Genomic DNA, 21673 nt, shown 5'->3' on the forward strand with positions numbered 1-21673 from the left:
TACCTTCACCTGGTCCGAGGTGGTGCATTCCGGCGCGATGAGATGACTTTCAGCGCAGACGGCGGAGGAACTACCTTTTTAAATCCCGGCCCGACCCGAATCCAGAGCAGAGAACGCGCCGCTGGATCGCGAATGGGCCGGGTAAGTAAATTTGCCCCACTGTGTTGGGGTGAAAAAAGGGGTGGGGCAAAAGGCGTGGCTTAGGAGGAAATAACTTTCCCTACGTGCGCCACAACTTTTGTCCCTCTTTCGGCGCTGCAATAGTCGGGGGGGGGGGGGTGCTCTAGGTGCAGTTTTCTAAACTTTCGGACAAAGAGCAGCGGCGACACAATTATGGCGCAAACACTAAAATACACGTGCAAGCTCCAAAGACAATTTTTTTCGTGCAGACTTAGAGAAAAAACTAGCGCAGACACAATAATATCGGGGCCGTTATGTTTTGCACGTGGCGGAGTTCATTATTGAGAGTCTATATGGGTGTCAGCGCCCTGAGAGGACCGCACCCATTGTATTATATATATAAGACGCTGGTCAGTATTCACACACTGCTGCTCAGATCAGACAAAAAAGTTTTCATTCATTAAGTTAAACATTTACTCTTCTAATTCTCCAAATATAAGAGGATGACTCGGCAAACTCTCCGTGCAGAGCCCCAGGAGAGCAGGAGCCGGGCCTCGGGCCGCACCAGTGGTCACTACAGGATCCATTACTGTACAAACCAAAACTCCGCCAGCCACAACATGGCGCCGCGTGACCGGAAGCGGCCGCCAGCTGATCATCACGTGACAGGACGAGGAAGGCGGAGACGGCGGTTCCTTCTACGCTCTGATTGGACGAGCTGTTTCCTGTTGTCATGGCTGCGCTGTAGATTGCGGAAGTGAATGACCTCGCGCAGCCAATGAGGGATCGTATCCGGGTCAGGCCGGGCGCCTGTGTTGTTGTCCTGTTTTCCTGCGCTAGAGCCGGAGGGGTCGGAATCTCCAGCCGCGGCCATGGGGGAGGCGGACAGATTCTACTACGTGTACAGCTGCGACCTGGACATCAGTGTACAGCTCAAGATGTGAGTCACCCGCCGGCCCTGCAGCCCCTCCCCCAGCGTGTGACCCCCATGTCACCCCTCCCCCCAGCATGTGACCCCCATGCCACCCCTCCCCCCAGCATGTGACCCCCATGTCACCCCTCCCCCCCAACATGTGACCCCCATGTCACCCCTCCCCCCCAACATGTGACCCCCATGTCACCCCTCCCCCCAGCATGTGACCCCCATGTCACCCCTCCCCCCAGCATGTGACCCCCATGTCACCCCTCCCCCCCAACATGTGACCCCCAACCTCACCCCTCCCCCAGCATATGACCCCCATGTCACTCCTCCCCCCAACATGTGACCCCCAACCTCACCCCTCCCCCAGCATATGACCCCCATGTCACCCCTCCCCCCAACATGTGACCCCCAACCTCCCCCCTCCCCCCAGCATATGACCCCCATGTCACTCCTCCCCCCAACATGTGACCCCCAACCTCACCCCTCCCCCAGCGTGTGACCCCCAACCTCACCCCTCCCCCAGCATATGACCCCCATGTCACTCCTCCCCCCAACATGTGACCCCCAACCTCACCCCTCCCCCAGCGTGTGACCTCCAACCTCACCCCTCCCCCAGCGTATGACCCCCAACCTCACCCCTCCCCCAGTGTCTGACCCCCAACCTCACCCCTCCCCCAGCGTGTGACCCCCATGTCACCCCTCCCCCCAGCATGTGACCCCCATGTCACCCCTCCCCCCAGCATGTGACCCCCATGTCACCCCTCCCCCCAGCATGTGACCCCCATGTCACCCCTCCCCCCAGCATGTGACCCCCATGTCACCCCTCCCCCCAGCATGTGACCCCCATGTCACCCCCTCCCCCCAACATGTGACCCCCAACCTCACACCTCCCCCAGCGTGTGACCCCCAACCTCATACCTCCCCCAGCGTGTGACCCCCAACCTTACCTCTCCCCCAGCGAGTCACCCCCAACCTCACCCCTCCCCCAGCGTGTGACCCCCAACCTCACCCCTCCCCCAGCGTGTGACCCCCATGTCACCCCTCCCCCAGCATGTGACCCCCATGTCACCCCTCCCCCCAGCATGTGACCCCCATGTCACCCCTCCCCCCAGCATGTGACCCCCAACCTCACCCCTCCCCCAGCGTGTGACACTGTACCCATATTCTGTTACCCCAATTTCACTCCTCACCCAGTTACTCCCTGCCCCTCCAATTCCACACCACCCTAAGCTCTTTACCCAGAATGCCCCCCCTTCCCTCATTGTCGCCCCAGTGCTGTACCCCTAATATCACCCCTGCCCCTCACCCCCGGGGTGCTGCTAGCTGTACAGGTGAAGCTGTGGTTAGATGATGGGGGAGGGGTGAGAGGTGAAGCTGCTGGATTTGGATAAGATTCACAATAAATGACATTTTATGTAACTCCTGGGAATCTTTCTGTGTAATTAGAGGAAGTCTGGAGGGGAAGCGCGAGCAGCGGAGCTACAAGGCGGTGCTGGAGGACCCCATGCTGAAGTTCTCCGGGCTGTACCAGGAGGCCTGCTCCGACCTCTACGTCACCTGTCAGGTCTATGCAGAAGGGAAACCCTTAGCCCTCCCGGTGCGGACGTCTTACAAAGCTTTCAGCACCCGATGGAAGTAAGTGCAGAGCCACCCCATTCCCTGACTACAAAAGTATCTGAAATATGACCTGCGCCAGGCACCGGGACTGTGGTGATCCTCTTATACTTTATATCCATGGCCTCCTACCTTCTAAAATCTAGAACCGCTCTGGGGGTGTTACCATAGCCCCTCCATGCTGCAGCTGCACAGGCTGTTACTTTCTGAAGGAGCACTTCCCCCTCCCTCTGTGTGGTCACTGTTGCCAGGATTGTGGGAAGTACAGAGGGGAGTGTGAGCTGTGACGTGCTGCTGCAGGGGCTTCTGGAGATGTTATATCCGTATTCGGGTGGATTCACACGACCGTGGGCGAGCGGTCGGCAGCGCGCTGGAGAGGAGGAAGTGGGATGACCAGTGGTGTCCAGCTGTAAACACGGGATAAGATGGAGCTGCTCTATCTGTCACCCGTGCACCATATGGGGAGGTATATCCAGCCGCACAACGGTCATGTTACTGAGGCCTTATATTGTAGACAAAGAAAAAGTATGCAGTCGGTAACAAGTACCTCCAGCCCCGGCTCACACCACAAATGAGGACGACCCCTCTTGTCCTAATGTGCACGGACCGGTCAGGAGCATGACCGTAGACACAGCAGGCAAAGGCATATAGCCATAAGTCCAGCACAAAAAGGTGGAGAGGTAAAAGGATATTCTTTATTGTTCAAGGATAAAAGCCTCCACACAGGACATCACAGGCGGCGTCACAGACCGACGCGTTTTGACACAACAGTGTCTTTATCAAGGTCTAACACAAACACATATGGACTTACTATTTAAGGAGACCGTGTCCAAGAAGCTCCGCCCCGCGCCGCTGAGAAGCTGGTCACGTGACCGGAGCCGATTGGACCGGAGTCAAAATAGATATAATAAAACATCACATTATAATAAAAAACATCAGCATGTTTGGTGAGATAACCACACGGAGAAGGATACAGATTTCGTATGTGATAAGGCAAAATATTGCTTAAAGCGTCTAAAACAAAGTATTAGATATATCTTGTTAATCAAGAGGATTGAAAGAGTATTACAGATCGACATGGATGACCAAAACGTGGAATGAGCTGATGTGTAGGTATGGACTGGCATCTGTCAACATTTGCTAACATTTGCTAACATTTGCCAACATTTGCCAACATTTGCCAACATTTGTCAACATTTGTCAACATTTGCCAACATTTGTCAACATTTGTCAACATTTGTCAACATTTGTCAACATTTGTCAACATTTGTCAACATCTGTCAACATTAGTCAGAATTTTGCCAACATTTATCTGTGCCCATTTTAATATCTTAATATTATTTCTTAGTAGAATCGATCTCAGTAGCATAGAATGATGTCTTGTCTGGCATTGAGACCTTTGGGTATCCTCGTCTCTAGTGAAAAGATCCAAAAGGATTCCCTATTCAATAACTTTCTCTGATGGTCTCCACCCCTCTTAGGGCGGTTAACCCTTTCAATAGCCTGCCACGTGAAACCTGTGCAATCCCTATCATGTATGTTCCTGAAGTGCCGTGAAACAGCAGATACATTAATTGAGTTGCCAGTGACATCGGACAAGTGTCGACGTAATCTAATTTTTAGCGGACCAGTGGTACAACCCACGTATTGGATCCTGCACACAGTGCACAAAATCACATAAACAACATATGTGGTGTTGCAATTAACATAGGATTTCATAGTGTACTGTTTGCCCGTAGAGTAAGAGGAAACTTGATTACCCTGTGTGAGATAGGAACACATTTTACATACCCGATGCCCACATTTGTGATTGCCTGGGTATGCAAGCCATGTCGGGGTTACACCATTGGTGTTTTGGTATAAACTTGGAGAAAGTTGATTTCCTAAAGTAGGAGCCCTTTTTGGAATAAATCTGATGCCACCTTTAACTATATTATACAATTCTGGATCTCTTGTGAGAATAGGGAGATTTTTCTTAATAATGCCTTTTATTGCATTAAACTGTCTGCTGAATGGAGTGCTGAACGTAAGAATGTTATCAGTCTGTGCCCCACTCCGAGTCCTCTTTTTACTGTCCCCATGCAGGAGTTCCCATCTACTGACTGCCCCTATCCGATGTTCTGCCTGCCTGATAGTGTCAGGTTGGTAACCTCTCTCCTGTAACCTATTAGAGAGGGATAACATTTCTTTTTTGAGACATTCATCCTCCGAACAGTTTCTCTTGGTCCTGACCAACTCCCCATACGGAATGTTATTTTTAACATGTAACGGGTGACATGAGGAGGCTAGTAAAATTGAGTTTCCAGCAGTCTCCTTACGATATGGGGCCACACATACCCGTTACTGTGTCCCCCTCAAGATGACATCCAGAAACGGGACACGGTCTCCCCCAAAATGATATGTGAAAACCAAGTTCATATCATTTCTGTTCAGATAGAGGGCAAACTCCTGGAAGAGAGACCTGCTCCCGGTCCACACCCACACCAGGTCATCTATATACCTCCCCAACCACCTGATAGATACCCGGTGCGGGTTATCGACCGAGAACACAAATCTCTCCTCCCATTGAATCATATAGATACTCCCTCCCGAAAACACATAAAGGGGTCTTCCCACCACCACTACGTCCAATAGTGGCAGGTATTGGAAGTTTAGGGGAAAGATTAGGGGCTTGGGTTGATCATTTTTTACAACCCCTCACCAGAATCTCCCCCACATTTCTCAGAGACACTAAACATGTCCTCCAAATAGTAGACAAATTAGAGTGGCAAGACACATATAGTTGGGCCACCACGGATGTAGTGGCATTATACTCGTCCATTCCCCACAATTTGGGTTTATGTTATCTCAGTAAACATTTAGACACCTATAGTAATTACACTAGTGAGCTAAAAGAATTTTTGCTCTTGGCCACAGAGTTTTTGCTTAAAAACAATTTCTTTTTGTTTAACGACCAGTTCTTCTTTCAGGTAGAGGGTGCTCCCATGGGGGCTAAATTTTCTCCCTCATTTGCTAATATCTATATGATTCAATGGGAGGAGAGATTTGTGTTCTCGGTCGATAACCCGCACCGGGTATCTATCAGGTGGTTGGGGAGGTATATAGATGACCTGGTGTGGGTGTGGACCGGGAGCAGGTCTCTCTTCCAGGAGTTTGCCCTCTATCTGAACAGAAATGATATGAACTTGGTTTTCACATATCATTTTGGGGGAGACCGTGTCCCGTTTCTGGATGTCATCTTGAGGGGGACACAGTAACGGGTATGTGTGGCCCCATATCGTAAGGAGACTGCTGGAAACTCAATTTTACTAGCCTCCTCATGTCACCCGTTACATGTTAAAAATAACATTCCGTATGGGGAGTTGGTCAGGACCAAGAGAAACTGTTCGGAGGATGAATGTCTCAAAAAAGAAATGTTATCCCTCTCTAATAGGTTACAGGAGAGAGGTTACCAACCTGACACTATCAGGCGGGCAGAACATCGGATAGGGGCAGTCAGTAGATGGGAACTCCTGCATGGGGACAGTAAAAAGAGGACTCGGAGTGGGGCACAGACTGATAACACTCTTACGTTCAGCACTCCATTCAGCAGACAGTTTAATGCAATAAAAGGCATTATTAAGAAAAATCTCCCTATTCTCACAAGAGATCCAGAATTGTATAATATAGTTAAAGGTGGCATCAGATTTATTCCAAAAAGGGCTCCTACTTTAGGAAATCAACTTTCCCCAAGTTTATACCAAAACACCACTGGTGTAACCCCGACATGGCTTGCATACCCAGGCAATCACAAATGTGGGCATCGGGTATGTAAAATGTGTTCCTATCTCACACAGGGTAATCAAGTTTCCTCTTACTCTACGGGCAAACAGTACACTATGAAATCCTATGTTAATTGCAACACCACATATGTTGTTTATGTGATTTCGTGCACTGTGTGCAGGATCCAATACGTGGGTTGTACCACTGGTCCGCTAAAAATTAGATTACGTCGACACTTGTCCGATGTCACTGGCAACTCAATTAATGTATCTGCTGTTTCACGGCACTTTAGGAGCATACATGATAGGGATTGCACAGGTTTCACGTGGCAGGCTATTGAAAGGGTTAAACGCCCTAAGAGGGGTGGAGACCATCAGAGAAAGTTATTGAATAGGGAATCCTTTTGGATCTTTTCACTAGAGACGAGGATACCCAAAGGTCTCAATGCCAGACAAGACATCATTCTATGCTACTGAGATCGATTCTACTAAGAAATAATATTAAGATATTAAAATGGGCACAGATAAATGTTGGCAAAATTCTGACTAATGTTGACAGATGTTGATAAATGTTAGCAAATGTTAGCAAATGTTGACAGATGCCAGTCCATACCTACACATCAGCTCATTCCACGTTTTGGTCATCCATGTCGATCTGTAATACTCTTTCAATCCTCTTGATTAACAAGATATATCTAATACTTTGTTTTAGACGCTTTAAGCAATATTTTGCCTTATCACATACGAAATCTGTATCCTTCTCCGTGTGGTTATCTCACCAAACATGCTGATGTTTTTTATTATAATGTGATGTTTTATTATATCTATTTTGACTCCGGTCCAATCGGCTCCGGTCACGTGACCAGCTTCTCAGCGGCGCGGGGCGGAGCTTCTTGGACACGGTCTCCTTAAATAGTAAGTCCATATGTGTTTGTGTTAGACCTTGATAAAGACACTGTTGTGTCGAAACGCGTCGGTCTGTGACGCCGCCTGTGATGTCCTGTGTGGAGGCTTTTATCCTTGAACAATAAAGAATATCCTTTTACCTCTCCACCTTTTTGTGCTGGACTTATGGCTATATGCCTTTGCCTGCTTATATTGTAGACGTTCTGTGTGAATTGCTATTTGTTCCCAGGAACTAGTGAAGTTTTAGAGGCCAGAGTCTAAGCTGCATCATCACAGATCCGGAAGAGTCCTGTGACCAGACATCCTCCTCCTCTTCCATGGATGAGGTTGTAATGCAGATCAAATGACGGAGCACGGGGGCGATCACATGATGGAGCAGGGGGGGGGGGCGATCACATGACGCTTACAATGCCTCAGCCCTATACTACCCCTGGGGCAAACTACAATGACTGCTGGAAAAGTGATAATATATATATATATATATTTTTTTTTTATAGGGCAGTGGTGGCGAACCTATGGCACGGGTGCCAGAGGCGGCACTCCAAGCTCTTTCTGTGGGCACCCGGGCCATCGCCCCAGCACACTAGACAGAATTTTCCTGTAGTTCCAAGCAAAGATGCTGGTTTCAGTGATATTTCCGTGGCTTTTCAGTGACTTTCTTGGCTACCTGTAGGAAGAGGGAGAATGTGTACAGGGCCTAATTATCTCTGAAGGACCTCCTGCTGGTCCCATGATTCTCTGTGTACAGAGGGACACTGGAAAGAAGCTACTATGATGCAGATTTTCCCTCCTTCTTTCTACTGTGTTGGTGTCCTCAGGAGGCCTGCAAGATTGAACATTGTTGAAGAACAGGGAGCAATAAGTTACCCCTCTAATTTTGGTTGGCACCTCGCGATAAATGAAGGGGATTTGGGTTTGCAGTTTGGGCACTTGGACGCTAAAAGGTTCGCCATCACTGCTGTATAGGGGGTCATTATCTTGGGCTTTCATGTTAGTGAATTTTCACCTGACAAAGTTGGACACACAAGGATTTGTCAGTGTTGCATCTGATATATTATTAAAGGAAACCTACCATCACGGACCTACCTACTAAGGCTGCTCCTCATCTGAGAACCCGGCTGCTCAGATGGCGCCCTGAAGACTGGGGTAGGAGAGAACGAAAGAGGTCACTGAGGCGTGGGGTAGGCATAGCTCCAGCTCATTGTTCCCCAAGTAGCCTCTCAAGAAAATTTGCGTACAGAGACTGTCCCCTACTTAAGGACGCCTGACTTACAGAAGACCCGTAGTTACAGACAGACCCCTCTGACCTCTGGTGACCTCTCTGGATGTTACTATAGTCCCAGGCTGCAATGATCAGCTGTAAGGTGTCTGTAATGAAGCTTTATTGATAATCCTTGGTCCCATTACAGCAAAAAAGTTTGAAACTCCAATTGTCACTGGGGCAAAAAAAAATGTATCTGGAAAAACAATTATAAAATATACAGTTTCGACTTACATACAAATACAACCTAACTACAAGCCTATGGAACCTATCTTGTATGTAACCCGGGGACTGGGGAAATGTAATCACAAAAAGTAATAAGTTACACTACATTACAGTAACCGGCCACCAGATGTCGGTTTCCTTTAAAATCCAGATGTGGACATTAAAAAAAAAAAAAAAATAGTCACTGGAGTAAAATTACGCAATTTTGGACCAAATAAATTCCAGTCCGGGGCAGACGTAGGCAAAAGTTTAGAAAAGTATTGCAAAATTATTTGAGACTTAAAAAAAAAAAAAAAAAAAAAAAAAAAGCCAAAAAACCAACAGACGCACAAACCTGATACATCACCCTCCAAGAAAACTGTCCAAAACCCAGAAAAGACAAAAGAAGACGCTCACCAATGTCCCGACTAACGATAAACGACCCACATAAAGTTTTTACAAGTAACGGCCATTAGAGAGCGCTCTTCACTTTCAGATAGAAAAAACTGAAATAATAATAATAAAAGTAATAAAGCTTTATTTCTATAGCGCCATCATATTCCGCGGCGCTGTACTGATCATGGGGGACAGATACAAATAAGACAAGACATTACAGAGTGATAACGTGATCCGATGAAACAACAGGAGTGAGGACCGTATGCACCAGAGCTAATAGTCTATGAGGATGAGGGGGGACACAAGAGCTTACAGTCTATGAGGATGAGGGGGTGACACAAGAGCTTACAGTCTATGAGGATGAGGGGGTGACACAAGAGCTTACAGTCTATGAGGATGAGGGGGGACACAAGAGCTTACAGTCTATGAGGATGAGGGGGTGACACAAGAGCTTACAGTCTATGAGGATGAGGGGGTGACACAAGAGCTTACAGTCTATGAGGATGAGGGGGTGACACAAGAGCTTACAGTCTATGAGGATGAGGGGGTGACACAAGAGCTTACAGTCTATGAGGATGATGGGTGACACAAGAGATTACAGTCTATGAGGATGAGGGGTGACACAAGAGATTACAGTCTATGAGGATGAGGGGGTGACACAAGAGCTTACAGTCTATGAGGATGAGGGGGTGACACAAGAGCTTACAGTCTATGAGGATGAGGGGTGACACAAGAGCTTACAGTCTATGAGGATGAGGGGGTGACACAAGAGCTTACAGTCTATGAGGATGAGGGTGGAAGACACAAGAGCTTACCGTCTATGAGGATGAGGGGTGATACAAGAGCTTACAGTCTATGAGGATGAGGGGGTGACACAAGAGCTTACAGTCTATGAGGATGAGGGTGGAAGACACAAAAGCTTACCGTCTATGAGGATGAGGGGGTGACACAAGAGCTTACAGTCTATGAGGATGAGGGGGTGACACAAGAGCTTACAGTCTATGAGGATGAGGGGGTGACACAAGAGCTTACAGTCTATGAGGATGAGGGGGGACACAAGAGCTTACAGTCTATGAGGATGAGGGTGGAAGACACAAGAGCTTACCGTCTATGAGGATGAGGGGTGATACAAGAGCTTACAGTCTATAAGGATGAGGGGGTGACACAAGAGCTTACAGTCTATGAGGATGAGGGGGTGACACAAGAGCTTACAGTCTATGAGGATGAGGGGAGACACAAGAGCTTACAGTCTATAAGGATGAGGGGTGACACAAGAGCTTACAGTCTATGAGGATGAGGGGGTGACACAAGAGCTTACAGTCTATGAGGATGAGGGTGGAAGACACAAGAGCTTACCGTCTATGAGGATGAGGGGTGATACAAGAGCTTACAGACTATGAGGATGAGGGGTGATACAAGAGCTTACAGACTATGAGGATGAGGGGGTGACACAAGAGCTTACAGACTATGAGGATGAGGGGGTGACACAAGAGCTTACAGTCTATGAGGATGAGGGAGTAACACAAGAGCTTACAGTCTATGAGGATGAGGGGGTGACACAAGAGCTTACAGTCTATGAGGATGAGGGGGTGACACGAGCTTACAGTCTATGAGGATGAGGGGGAGACACAAGAGCTTACAGTCTATGAGGATGAGGGGGTGACACAAGAGCTTACAGTCTATGAGGATGAGGGGTGACACAAGAGCTTACAGTCTATGAGGATGAGGCGGTGACACAAGAGCTTACAGTCTATGAGGATGAGGCGGTGACACAAGAGCTTACAGTCTATGAGGATGAGGGGGTGACACAAGAGCTTACAGTCTATGAGGATGAGGGGGGATACAAGAGCTTACAGTCTATGAGGATGAGGGGGTGACACAAGAGCTTACAGTCTATGAGGATGAGTGGGTGACACAAGAGCTTACAGTCTATGAGGATGAGGGGGTGACACGAGGTTACAGTCTATGAGGATGAGGGGTGACACAAGAGCTTACAGTCTATGAGGATGAGGAGGTGACACAAGAGCTTACAGTCTATGAGGATGAGGAGGTGACACAAGAGCTTACAGTCTATGAGAATGAGGGGGTGACACAAGAGCTTACAGTCTATGAGGATGAGGGGGTGACACAAGAGCTTACAGTCTATGAGGATGAGGGGATGACACAAGAGCTTACAGTCTATGAGGATGAGGGGAACGGGCACAGAAGGTGACTTGTATGATAGTCCATCCGTTCTTTAGTTAATTTATTTTTATCCCTAAGAGTAAAGAGACAAACAGTTCAGAAATCTATAAGGGTATACTGTTATATTCTTGTGTGTATATATATATTACAATGTAACTTTATCCATTATATTGTCCCATCCTAATTTGTGCTTTGACATAAATAACCACATTAGATTCTCCTACTAATTGTACACTGTATATTGATGTTGGTGCTAGAATGCATCCAAATAATTGCAATTTCCGTTTTTCTCTTTCCTTTGCCTGGTTTGCCATTGACACAGCTGTGAACCCTAAGATATGGCATCTTTTTATGATTGGCGGGGGTCCCTGAGGCTTGCAGTCACATATACCTGTATGGGGTCACATTGAAGTTCCCTGTAGCTGCGGTGTATACAGTTATCCCCGAGGTGGGATGTAAGGACATATCACTAGTCCGATCACTCACTAGCATGACCCCTGAACCATGACCCCTCTCCATCACAGGCAGCTGGTCTGTATCTATTCATACAGCTCCGTGGATATGTGGGGTTATTGCTCTTTATTAGTAACTTTTTGTGTCTTTGTAGCTGGAATGAATGGCTGAAGCTCCCGGTGAAGTACGCGGATCTCCCCAGAAGTGCACAGGTGGTCCTCACTATATGGGATGTGTACGGACCCGGCAAAGCGGTTCCTGTGGGAGGGACGACCGTGTCTCTGTTTGGGAAGTATGGGTAAGTATGTGGCTGGTGGTCAGGCCTGTGTGACCTGTACAGGGGATTCTCCACCATTCATGTCCAATACAGGAGGCTTAAAGAGAACAGGTTTTATGCCACTGAACTACCGCGCCCTCAGCTCGGGGATGAAATGTCCTAGTATTCCCTCTTTTTTTGTGAATTTGTACCTGTTTATCAAAAATATCCCCCACAGTCGGGGCAAATATGACTCTTCTCATCTCATTATCGTATGAGAGGTGTCAAGTTTATCAGCTACAGGGGTAGTGTCACTTCAGAAGGCCCCTGTCTTGCGTTTTATAGCACCTAGAAACATGCTGCTGGTGTTATCTTTTCAGATATCAGGCTTATGGCCTGTATCTCCAGTTCTGTAGTTCAAAGCCATAAGCCTGATGTCATCTGAAAGATGGGATTCTTATCTTTACTATGACACCAGTAACCTGTTTCTAGGTGCTATAGAACAGAAGATAGAGGCTTCTGAGTCAACACTCCCCGTGCAACCACTAAACTTGACTCGTCTCGTGTGATGATGAGGTATTTGCCTGACATTGGGGAAGATTATTTTAATAGGTAAATGGATGAGATTTCACATGAAAGAGGGAATTATAGAAGGTTATATCATCCCCGACCTGAGGAGCTGGTAGATAAGTGACAGGCTCTCTTTAACACTGTGAAGATACTGTCTAGATCAGAGACTCTTATGAGATTCTTGGCCCAGGAACATTGCGGATACAGAATTTTAGTAATATTAAAAACTGTTTAGTTTTTATTTGATAAGATGGATCCCTGTATAAAAATTATGAAAATCCATCCTGATAACCCAGGGACATTACTCATAGATCCAGGCACCTGTGGGAATCTTCTTATATTTGCTATCCATGGCTCCTTCCTTCTAAAATTTTTCAACTTTTATAATTATGCTAAAGAGCCAGAAGGGCTCTTGGGGGTGTTACCAGAGCCCCTCTGTGCTGTAGCTGGTTTTATCAGGATGGATTTTTATGGTAGATTTCCTTTAAATTCCTTTATACCGGTAGTTCCCAATCGTGGTTCCGGTCCCTGGAAAAAATGTTTGGTTGCAGCCGGTCCTCGAATACAAAAAGGACGGGGACCACTGCTTTATACTTTACATGTTCTCATTAATTAAAGAGCTTTTGAAGATCTTAAAAATAGGGAGACACTGAACCTTAGTTCAGGAAGTTTACAAAGCTGAATAATTTATGAAAGTTCTGTCCCTCATTTGGATTTAGCCTTCAAAGTTAAACAAAAACGAAACAAAAACTTAAAGGGGTTTTTCCATGAAAGAATATTCTCAAATTTCAATATTGTGATGCTTACACAATAAAGATCATTTGTAACCCCTTCCTTTTCAATGTTACTCAGTGTTATTGCTCTTTTAGCTCCTATCACTCGGTGATGGTCAGTGTAAGATTCCAGAGTGTGAGCGGGGACTCTCTTAGCAGACACTTCATGATCCCTCTGTGCTATGAGATGCTGTGTGCTGACAATGTGCTTAGATTATCAGGGTACAGGGTTTATCTACACTTTTATTTAGCTTCTGAATATTCTACTAGTATCTGACACATAGAAATAGAGATCAGACAGATCAGAGATGAGAGATGATGCGATCCATGAGATGCATATAACACACAATGACACAGTCAGCTCTGCACAGTCTCAGCCATAACACACACTGTCAGCTCTGCTCTGCCTCCCTCGCCTTCCCAAGGATAAAGATCTTATCTGTCTGTAGCTTGTAGCTTTACTCTCCCCACACCGGCAAGAAGGGGGGCTGGAGGCAGAGAGAAGCTCAGTGCAAGCGTCAGACAGGAGAACAATATGTCCTCCCGACCCTAAAGTCGGAAGATCCATGGTTGGGTCTATGGGCAACCAAAATTGTAAACACCAGGACTGATAGAGACAGGTTGGAATTATATGTGTGACATGCTGGATTTTTGGTAATTACAGTAAATTAGAGAACGTGTTATTTTGTTATCCTGAGTATATTTAAGAATCATGTCTTTGTGGGAGGGGAACCCCTTTAAATGAGAACCATATAAAGCAGATTTCCATCTTAAGAGGTGAAAACGGAGGCACATTGATTGTTATTGGTACATGTAGAGTGTTGGTCGGATGAAGATCTGTGACCCCAGAGACACATGGAGGCGCTGCCTGGGACCCTCTAACCAGCTCCCTATATCTGATTATCATGGATGTCTTCGCCTGTGATTTTGGGGAGGGGGATCTTGGGGTAAAGTGCAGTCAGTTTTTGAATAGGGTAAGATAATGTTTGTTTGCTGAGTGATCCCTGGGTCTACACTGTGTGGGACGTTGTACCCTGTAACTGATAATAGTACAGGAGAGGAATCGCTATTGATACAATTGTATATAGTGATGTTCTGTGTTCTGTCCTCCAGGATGTTCAGGCAGGGGATGCATGACCTCAAGGTGTGGCCTAATATTGAAGCCGACGGCTCGGAGCCAACCAAAACCCCAGGAAGGACGAGCAGCTCCTTGTCTGAAGATCAGATGAGCAGATTGGCCAAGGTAATCCCTGTCCTCCATTGTCCTATTCACTATGATCTGTGTGTTTCTTCTATGTTATAACATCACATGACCAGGGATATAACGATACGTGCACCTGTGTGACATCACATGACCAGGGATATAATGAGCCATGCACCTGTGTGACATCACATGATCAGGGATTTAAGGAGCTGTGCACCTGTGTGACATCACATGATCAGGGATATAAGGAGCCGTGCACCTGTGTGACATCACATGATCAGGGATATAAGGAGCTGTGCACCTGTGTGACATCACATGACCAGGGATATAACGAGCCGTGCACCTGTGTGATATCACATGACCAGGGATATAATGAGCCATGCACCTGTGTGATATCACATGACCAGGGATATAACGAGCCATGCACCTGTGTGACATCACATGACTGGGGATATAACAAGCCATCCACCTTTGTGATATCTCATGACCAGGGATATAACGAGCCGTGCACCTGTGTGACATCACATGACCAGGGATATAACGAGCCGTGCACCTGTGTGATATCACATGACCAGGGATATAACGAGCCATGCACCTGTGTGATATCACATGATCAGGGATATAAGGAGCTGTGCACCTGTGTGATATCACATGACCAGGGAAATAACGAGCAGTGCACCTGTGTGACATCACATGACTAGGGATGTAACGAGCCGTGCACCTGTGTGACATCACATGACTAGGGATATAACGAGCCGTGCACCTGTGTGACATCACACGACCAGGGATATAAGGAGCCGTGCACCTGTGTGACATCACATGATCAGGGATGAGGAGAGCGGCTTAATGGGGAATACCCACTGAGCTCTACATGTACATATGTCACAGAAAGTCTTGAAGATGTGATCTTGAGAGCCTTTTCTCATGTTGTAAAGACTCCCCTCCCCCAGTATAATCCTGACTACTGGATCATTCGCCTATCAGGGGCTTTGCAGGTCCTTCAATCTTGTGCAGATGCAAGTTGACCTGCTGCTCCATTCAGTGATTATAGGAACATGAGTCCTGATCTCCCAATCCTGTTGGTTTAATAATAATACTTCTTTTGTTTATATAGCGCTCACAGGTAACGCAGCGCTGCACAGAGCTCACCAAAAAGTTTGGAATTACTTTGATGTTACAGGGGTTGGACCCCCTGAACTTTTGGTATAAAGAATGTGTATAACGTACACTCATTTATATAGTCTTTTATTATAAGACACTCGTGAAACTGCAAACCAGCGCCTTAGTATCATAAGCGCCTTCCTGCAACTTTGTTTTAAAGTGTGAGATTTTGCAAATTAAAGAAAAAGTTTGACCCAGTAAGAGGTGGACACACTCCCAGAACCTGCTACACATGAAAGTTTAAAGAGGACCTGTCACCTAAATTTTCGGCACTAGGAGCTGATTACTAAAGTAAGGCGCTGCTTCTAACGCGGACCGTCCCGCTCGCTCCATAGGCCGGCAGTGACTGCCACGCCCTAGCCACGCCCCGTCATGAATACGTCGGACAGCTTTGCGAGCTGTCTGACGATTACATTGTACCCCGCCGCAGTGTTTGATAGCATTACTGGAGGTTTCCGTTAACGCTATTATTCTAACTCTGCGGCGTTTGTTCAAGCTCTAGGAGCTGCTTACTTTAGTAACATCTCCTAGTGCCGATAAATTGGGTGACAGGTCCTCTTTAACCCCTTAGCGCTCCGCGCCGTAGCTGTACTGCGCAGCTTCCGACGATTAGCGCTCAGCGCAGTACAGCTACTGCGCGGAGACGATGCCGGTTCAGCGCTGCACAGCAGCCGAACCGGCATCGCTAGCCGCGGGAATTCAGCGGTAATCTACCGCTGACATCCCCGGCTAACACCCGCGGTCGGAGTGGGCTCCGATCGCGGGTGTTTAACCCGTTAAATGCCGCGGTCAACGCGACCGCGGCATTTAACATGCCTTCTGGGGGTCTTTACCCCACGATCGGCCCCCCCGCACCGTTTTCGGGGGGGGGGGGGGGCGATCGCTGTTTTGGCTCCTATGGGGTCCGATCGGGACCCCAGAGAAGCCTGAAGGCATTGCCTTTAAGATGGCGTCTGTGACATCATCTTAAAGGCAAAGTGTCAGCCTATGCATCTGCATAGGCTGGCACTGATAATACCCTGCAATACATTAGTATTGCAGAGTATTATCAAGAACAAGCAATCAGATGATTGCTTGTTCATATCCCATGGTGGATCATGTAAAAAAATGTAAAAAAAAATGTTTTTCAATAAAAAATTACTTTATAAATCACTAAAAATGCCCATAAGCCCCAAAACATATAAAGAGACATATAACGCTCAAAAAAGTCTAAATCATAACACAAACCCCACATATATAGTATCACCGCGTCCGTAACAATCCATAGAATAAAACTAAATAACTATTGAACCCATATGATGAACGCCGTAAAAAAAACCCGTTAAAAACCCGCCAAAAATTATGATTTTTACCTATTATATCCCACTAAAAATGCAATAAAAAGTGATCAACAAAACATATGTACTCCAGAATGATACTGTTGCAAAGAACAACATGTCCCGCAAAAAACAAGCCATCAACCAGCTCTGTAGCCAAAAACGTAACAATGTTATGCCACTTGGAAGACGGCGATGCAAAAATGATAGATTTTTCCCCACATTAGGGTTTTATTTGGCAAATTTAGTAAAACATAAGAAAATATATTCATGTCTGGTATTCCCGTAATCGTATCGACCCATAGAATAAAGATAACAGGATTATTAGGATATACGGTGAACACCAAAAAAAAAAAAAGTTAAAAATCCAGTACAGAATTGATGCTTTTCTACTCATGACCTCAAAAAAAGTTCCTAAATTTTCAACAATAGGTGATACCAACCCCAAAATGGCAACACTGGAAAAAGCATCTCATACCGCAAAAAAAATGCCGTCACATGGCCCCAATAACGGAAAAGCGAAAATTTTATAGCCTTCAAAAGGGGGCAACCAGAAAACTAAAATCCTGGCAGCTGCAGGGTGCTCCTTCCCTTCTGCGCCTCGCTGTGCCCCCATAACACAAGTAACGGCCACGTGTGGGGGGTCGCTGCACTCAGGAGAAATTGTAGAACAAATTGTATGGTGGGTTTTCTCTTTTTATCTTTTGGAAATGTGTAAATTTTAGGGCTAAATGAACGTATAACCGACAAAATTTGACCATTCTAAATTTCACTGCCATTTTGATTCAATTACTATGAAGATCTCAAGGGGTTAACAATCTTTGTAAATGCTGTTTCTGATAGTTTGAGGGGTGCAGATTTGAAAATGGGTTGGTTATATAGGGGGGTTTTGTTGCTAAATATCTAAAATTTGATTTCAAACAGTATTTATCCCCAAAATAGTCAATTCCGAAAATACGGAAAATCGCTATTCGATTTGTAGGCCGCGTGACGTCAAAATAAATGATCCAAACATTTCAAAAATTATGAAAATGTAAAGTAGACAAATGGGAAATGTTATTCTGCAAGTTATTTAGGTGGTAAATCGATCTGCCTGAAAACGCGGTGATTTAGAATTTCGAAAATGGCAAATTTTTCTAAAAATTCATCATTTTTTCTTTTCTTTTGTAAATAAACGCAAAACTTATCAGCCAAAATTTACCACTAAAATGAAGTACAACATGTGGGGAAAAAACAATCTCAGAATCGCTTTGATAAGTGACAGTGTTCAAAAGTTATAACCGTATAAAGAGACGCAAGTCAGAATCTAAAAAATGGGGCTGAGCCTTAAGCTGTAAAATGGCTGCGTCCTTAAGGGGTTAAGGTGCACAGCGCAGTTCACACTTGTCACTTGATCGCCTGTAGCTTTACAAAACCTTTAGCTCTTGGGGCGATACGTCTTTCTGGATCCCATCCTGGGGTCAGGGAGATGACTTTAATTGGCTGCGATTAGTAAGAGGCGGGAAAGTCGTAACTCAGGGTGTAAATTTAATCGTGACCCCAGAAATACCGTATTTTCCGGACTATAAGGCGCACATAAAAGCCTTGGATTTCCTTGGAAATCCAAAGTGCGCCTTATAGTCCGGTGCGCCCTATGTATGCCGCATCGGTCTGCAGTTCCCGCTGGAGATCTGCTGTCTCCGGTAGCGGGGACCTATGTAAGTATGGTCCGCTGCCCTCCTCCACCTCCCCCTCACCTTCCCCGCGTCGCCGTGTCTCGTCGGGTCTCGTCTTCGTCTCGGCGTCGCGTCTCTTCTTTGCTCCGCCCCCGGACCTCCGCCACGCCCCCGGACCCTGCGCCTTATAGTCCGATGCGCCTTATATATGGAATTATTACATATATAAGGCGCATCGGACTCATGCGCCTTATATTCCGGTGCGCCTAATGGCCCGGAAAATACGGTAATAGCACGGGAGGGGTTTATCCAAAATTAGAAAAAGCATTGGAATGAATAGTGCTGCTCCGATTGTCCTGATCCTGGACAATTTCTTTAACCCCTTAACGACCTTTTTTTTTTCTTCTACGTTTCCATTTTTTTTTTTTTTAGTCCCCATCTTCAATAATCTTTACCAATTTTTTTGTCACATCTACGGAGCGTTGTGTGTGCTGTTTTTCCGCGTAACAAATTGCCCTTCCTTATGACGGCGTTTTAATGATTCCCTCCTGTTTTCATTGGAAGTAGGAAAATAATTCCAAATGCAGGGCGAAAAAAAAACCGCACGCGCGCCATTTTTTTATGGGCTCCGTTTTTACGGCTTTCGCTGTGGGCCCCCAAATGACACGTCTACTTTATTCTTTGGGTCGGAACAATGACAGCGATACAAGATTTATACAGGTTTTATTGTGTTTTAATGCATTTAAAAAACTATTAAAACCTCCTGTAGGAAAAAAAAAAAATCTTTATTTCTCCACTTTTTTTTTTTTGCCGCTAATAACTTTTTCATACTTCGGTGTACAGAGCTGTGGGTGGTGTCATTTTTTGCGTGATGAGACGACGTTTTCTTTGCTGTCGTTTGCGGACTGTACGACCTTTTGATCACTTTTTATTATATTTTTAATATGTTGCAAAATGCATATCGTGCCCCTCTCCAATCAGATCATCTCCTGTCCTGTGGGGGGGGGGGTACAAAAGCTTGGCGACAGGTGGCGACAGTGTAAAGGCGCAGGATACGGTATAAGGCTACATTCACACACGTGTATGGGGGGCATATACGATATACGGCCCCCATACACTTCTTTGGGCTCACGGCACCGTACGGGAGGCGACGTACCGCTCCATAGCCCGGAAAAAGATAGGACATGTCCTATGTTTTCCCGTATTAAGGCGCCGTGCGCCATATGTTCCTATGGAGAGGGGCTACGGTCCAGCGGGCAACGGCAGTGTGAATATAGCCGAAGTGTCAGATCTCTGGAGATTTATCCGCTGGAATCTGAGCAGATGGGGAGAGCGGTGGATCCTTGGCCTCCTCTCTGCTGCACACGTCACATTCACTGCTATAAGGCGAGAACTGCCTCCAGCGATCTGACTTTATTCCATTCTACTCTGTTGAGTCAAACCCTTTAAAGGGAATCTGTCAGCAGATTTGACTTTACAACGCTGTAGACAGTGCCCATTAGCTGTCCCGGAGCAATGTGTAACCGAACCTTTTGTGTGTGGTGTTAGTAGCAGCAGAGATGTGAAATACAGGTTTCTATTCCAGGATTGTAGCTGGACTCTGTGAGATCACTGTGTATTCCCGAGCGGCGCCGTCTGATACAGCATGGAGAGAGGCTGTGCTGGAGTGTAGTGACAAAATCTCACATACCAGTGTATACACAGTCCAGTTGCAATCCTAGAATATAAATCAATATACAGGCAGTCCCCGGGTTACATACAGGATGGGTTCTGTAGGTTTGTTCTTAAGTTGAATTTGTATGTAAGTCGGAACTATATAGTTTATAATTGTAGTTCCAGACAATTTTTTTTTTTTTTTTTTGGTCTCTGTGACAATTGGATTTAAAAAATGTTGGGTTTTCATAAGAACCAGGAATATCAATAAAGCTTCATTACAGACACATTTTATAACTGTTACAGCTGATCATTGTAACCTAAGGATAAAGTACAGTAAGTTACCAATATCCAGAGGTCTGTTTGTAACTAGGGGTCGTATGTAAATCGAGTGTTCTTAAGTAGGGGACCTCCTGTATTACAGTCCTGCTATTGTCCTATACGAGGATTACACTGATCTCCAGGGACAATACATAAGTCTGCAGCTTTGTATGGCCAATCCTGCTGATAGATTCCCTTTAATGTACATCAGACGCTCTGTATGGAACATGTTCTATTGTGTAGCGACCCCTTATGTGTCCTTCCTTCATCGCGGTCTTATATGATGTCCTATCGCATCGCCTTCCTCTATCGCTCCCCGCGTGGCCTCCACGTCCAGTACATCTTTATAGTTGGGTTCTTTATTTCGTTCTTTGCATGAGAGACGGTGACTTTTTTGGAAGCTTTGAGCGACAGATGGGAACAGTCCGTGGCCATAAATACGTCCGCCATCTCCAGCGCTGATTTACGGCATCAATAAACGCAGCCTTTGTTTTCGTGGAATAGCAGCTTTTTATAAGGCCGCCTCACCTTCACAGGAAAGGAAAACCTAATTAAAGGCTTCATTTTATGGCCTGGGGTTATATGGGAAGATTTAATGGGACCAGGGGCAGCGGGGAGAGGGGCGGGATGAAAACTCCTGGTGTCACAGCGTTCGCCGTGTAGATTTTAAAGATACACAGACTGAGTGTTATTTAGGAGTAAAGGGTTAAATAGCATTGAAATCAAATCGAAAATCGGATTTAATGGGAGTTTTGGTACCTTATTAATATTATACAGGGACAGGAATTTAGGGTGTAACTTTTTTTATATTTACTTGGATTAAAACATGTTATCTGGACTGAGGGACTAGGAAGCAGGAGCTTTACAGAGAGGCTCTGACACAGGGTCATGATGTGATGATAGGTCAGTGTTATCTATATAAAGGTCATTGTACAGGGAGGGG

The 21673-nt window shown here is 46.1% G+C and overlaps 1 protein-coding gene across 3 annotated transcripts in view; it reads left to right on the forward strand.

The window, feature by feature from the left end:
* The first annotated feature begins 893 nt into the window (after positions 1–893).
* The window catches only part of PIK3C3 (phosphatidylinositol 3-kinase catalytic subunit type 3), a 101820-nt gene continuing 81040 nt past the window's right edge, over positions 894–21673 (forward strand). For 2 of the 3 annotated variants that reach the window (XM_072132851.1, XM_072132850.1), the window contains exons 1-4: positions 894–1060; positions 2489–2677; positions 11976–12119; positions 14534–14663. In XM_072132851.1, coding sequence (XP_071988952.1) covers positions 993–1060; positions 2489–2677; positions 11976–12119; positions 14534–14663 — 531 coding nt within the window. In that variant the 5' untranslated portion in view covers positions 894–992. The remainder of the gene's footprint in view (positions 1061–2488; positions 2678–11975; positions 12120–14533; positions 14664–21673) is intronic. The other variant, XM_072132853.1, reaches the window with a different exon arrangement.

Source organism: Engystomops pustulosus, chromosome 1, assembly GCF_040894005.1.
Source record: "Engystomops pustulosus chromosome 1, aEngPut4.maternal, whole genome shotgun sequence".
NCBI lineage: Eukaryota > Metazoa > Chordata > Amphibia > Anura > Leptodactylidae > Engystomops > Engystomops pustulosus.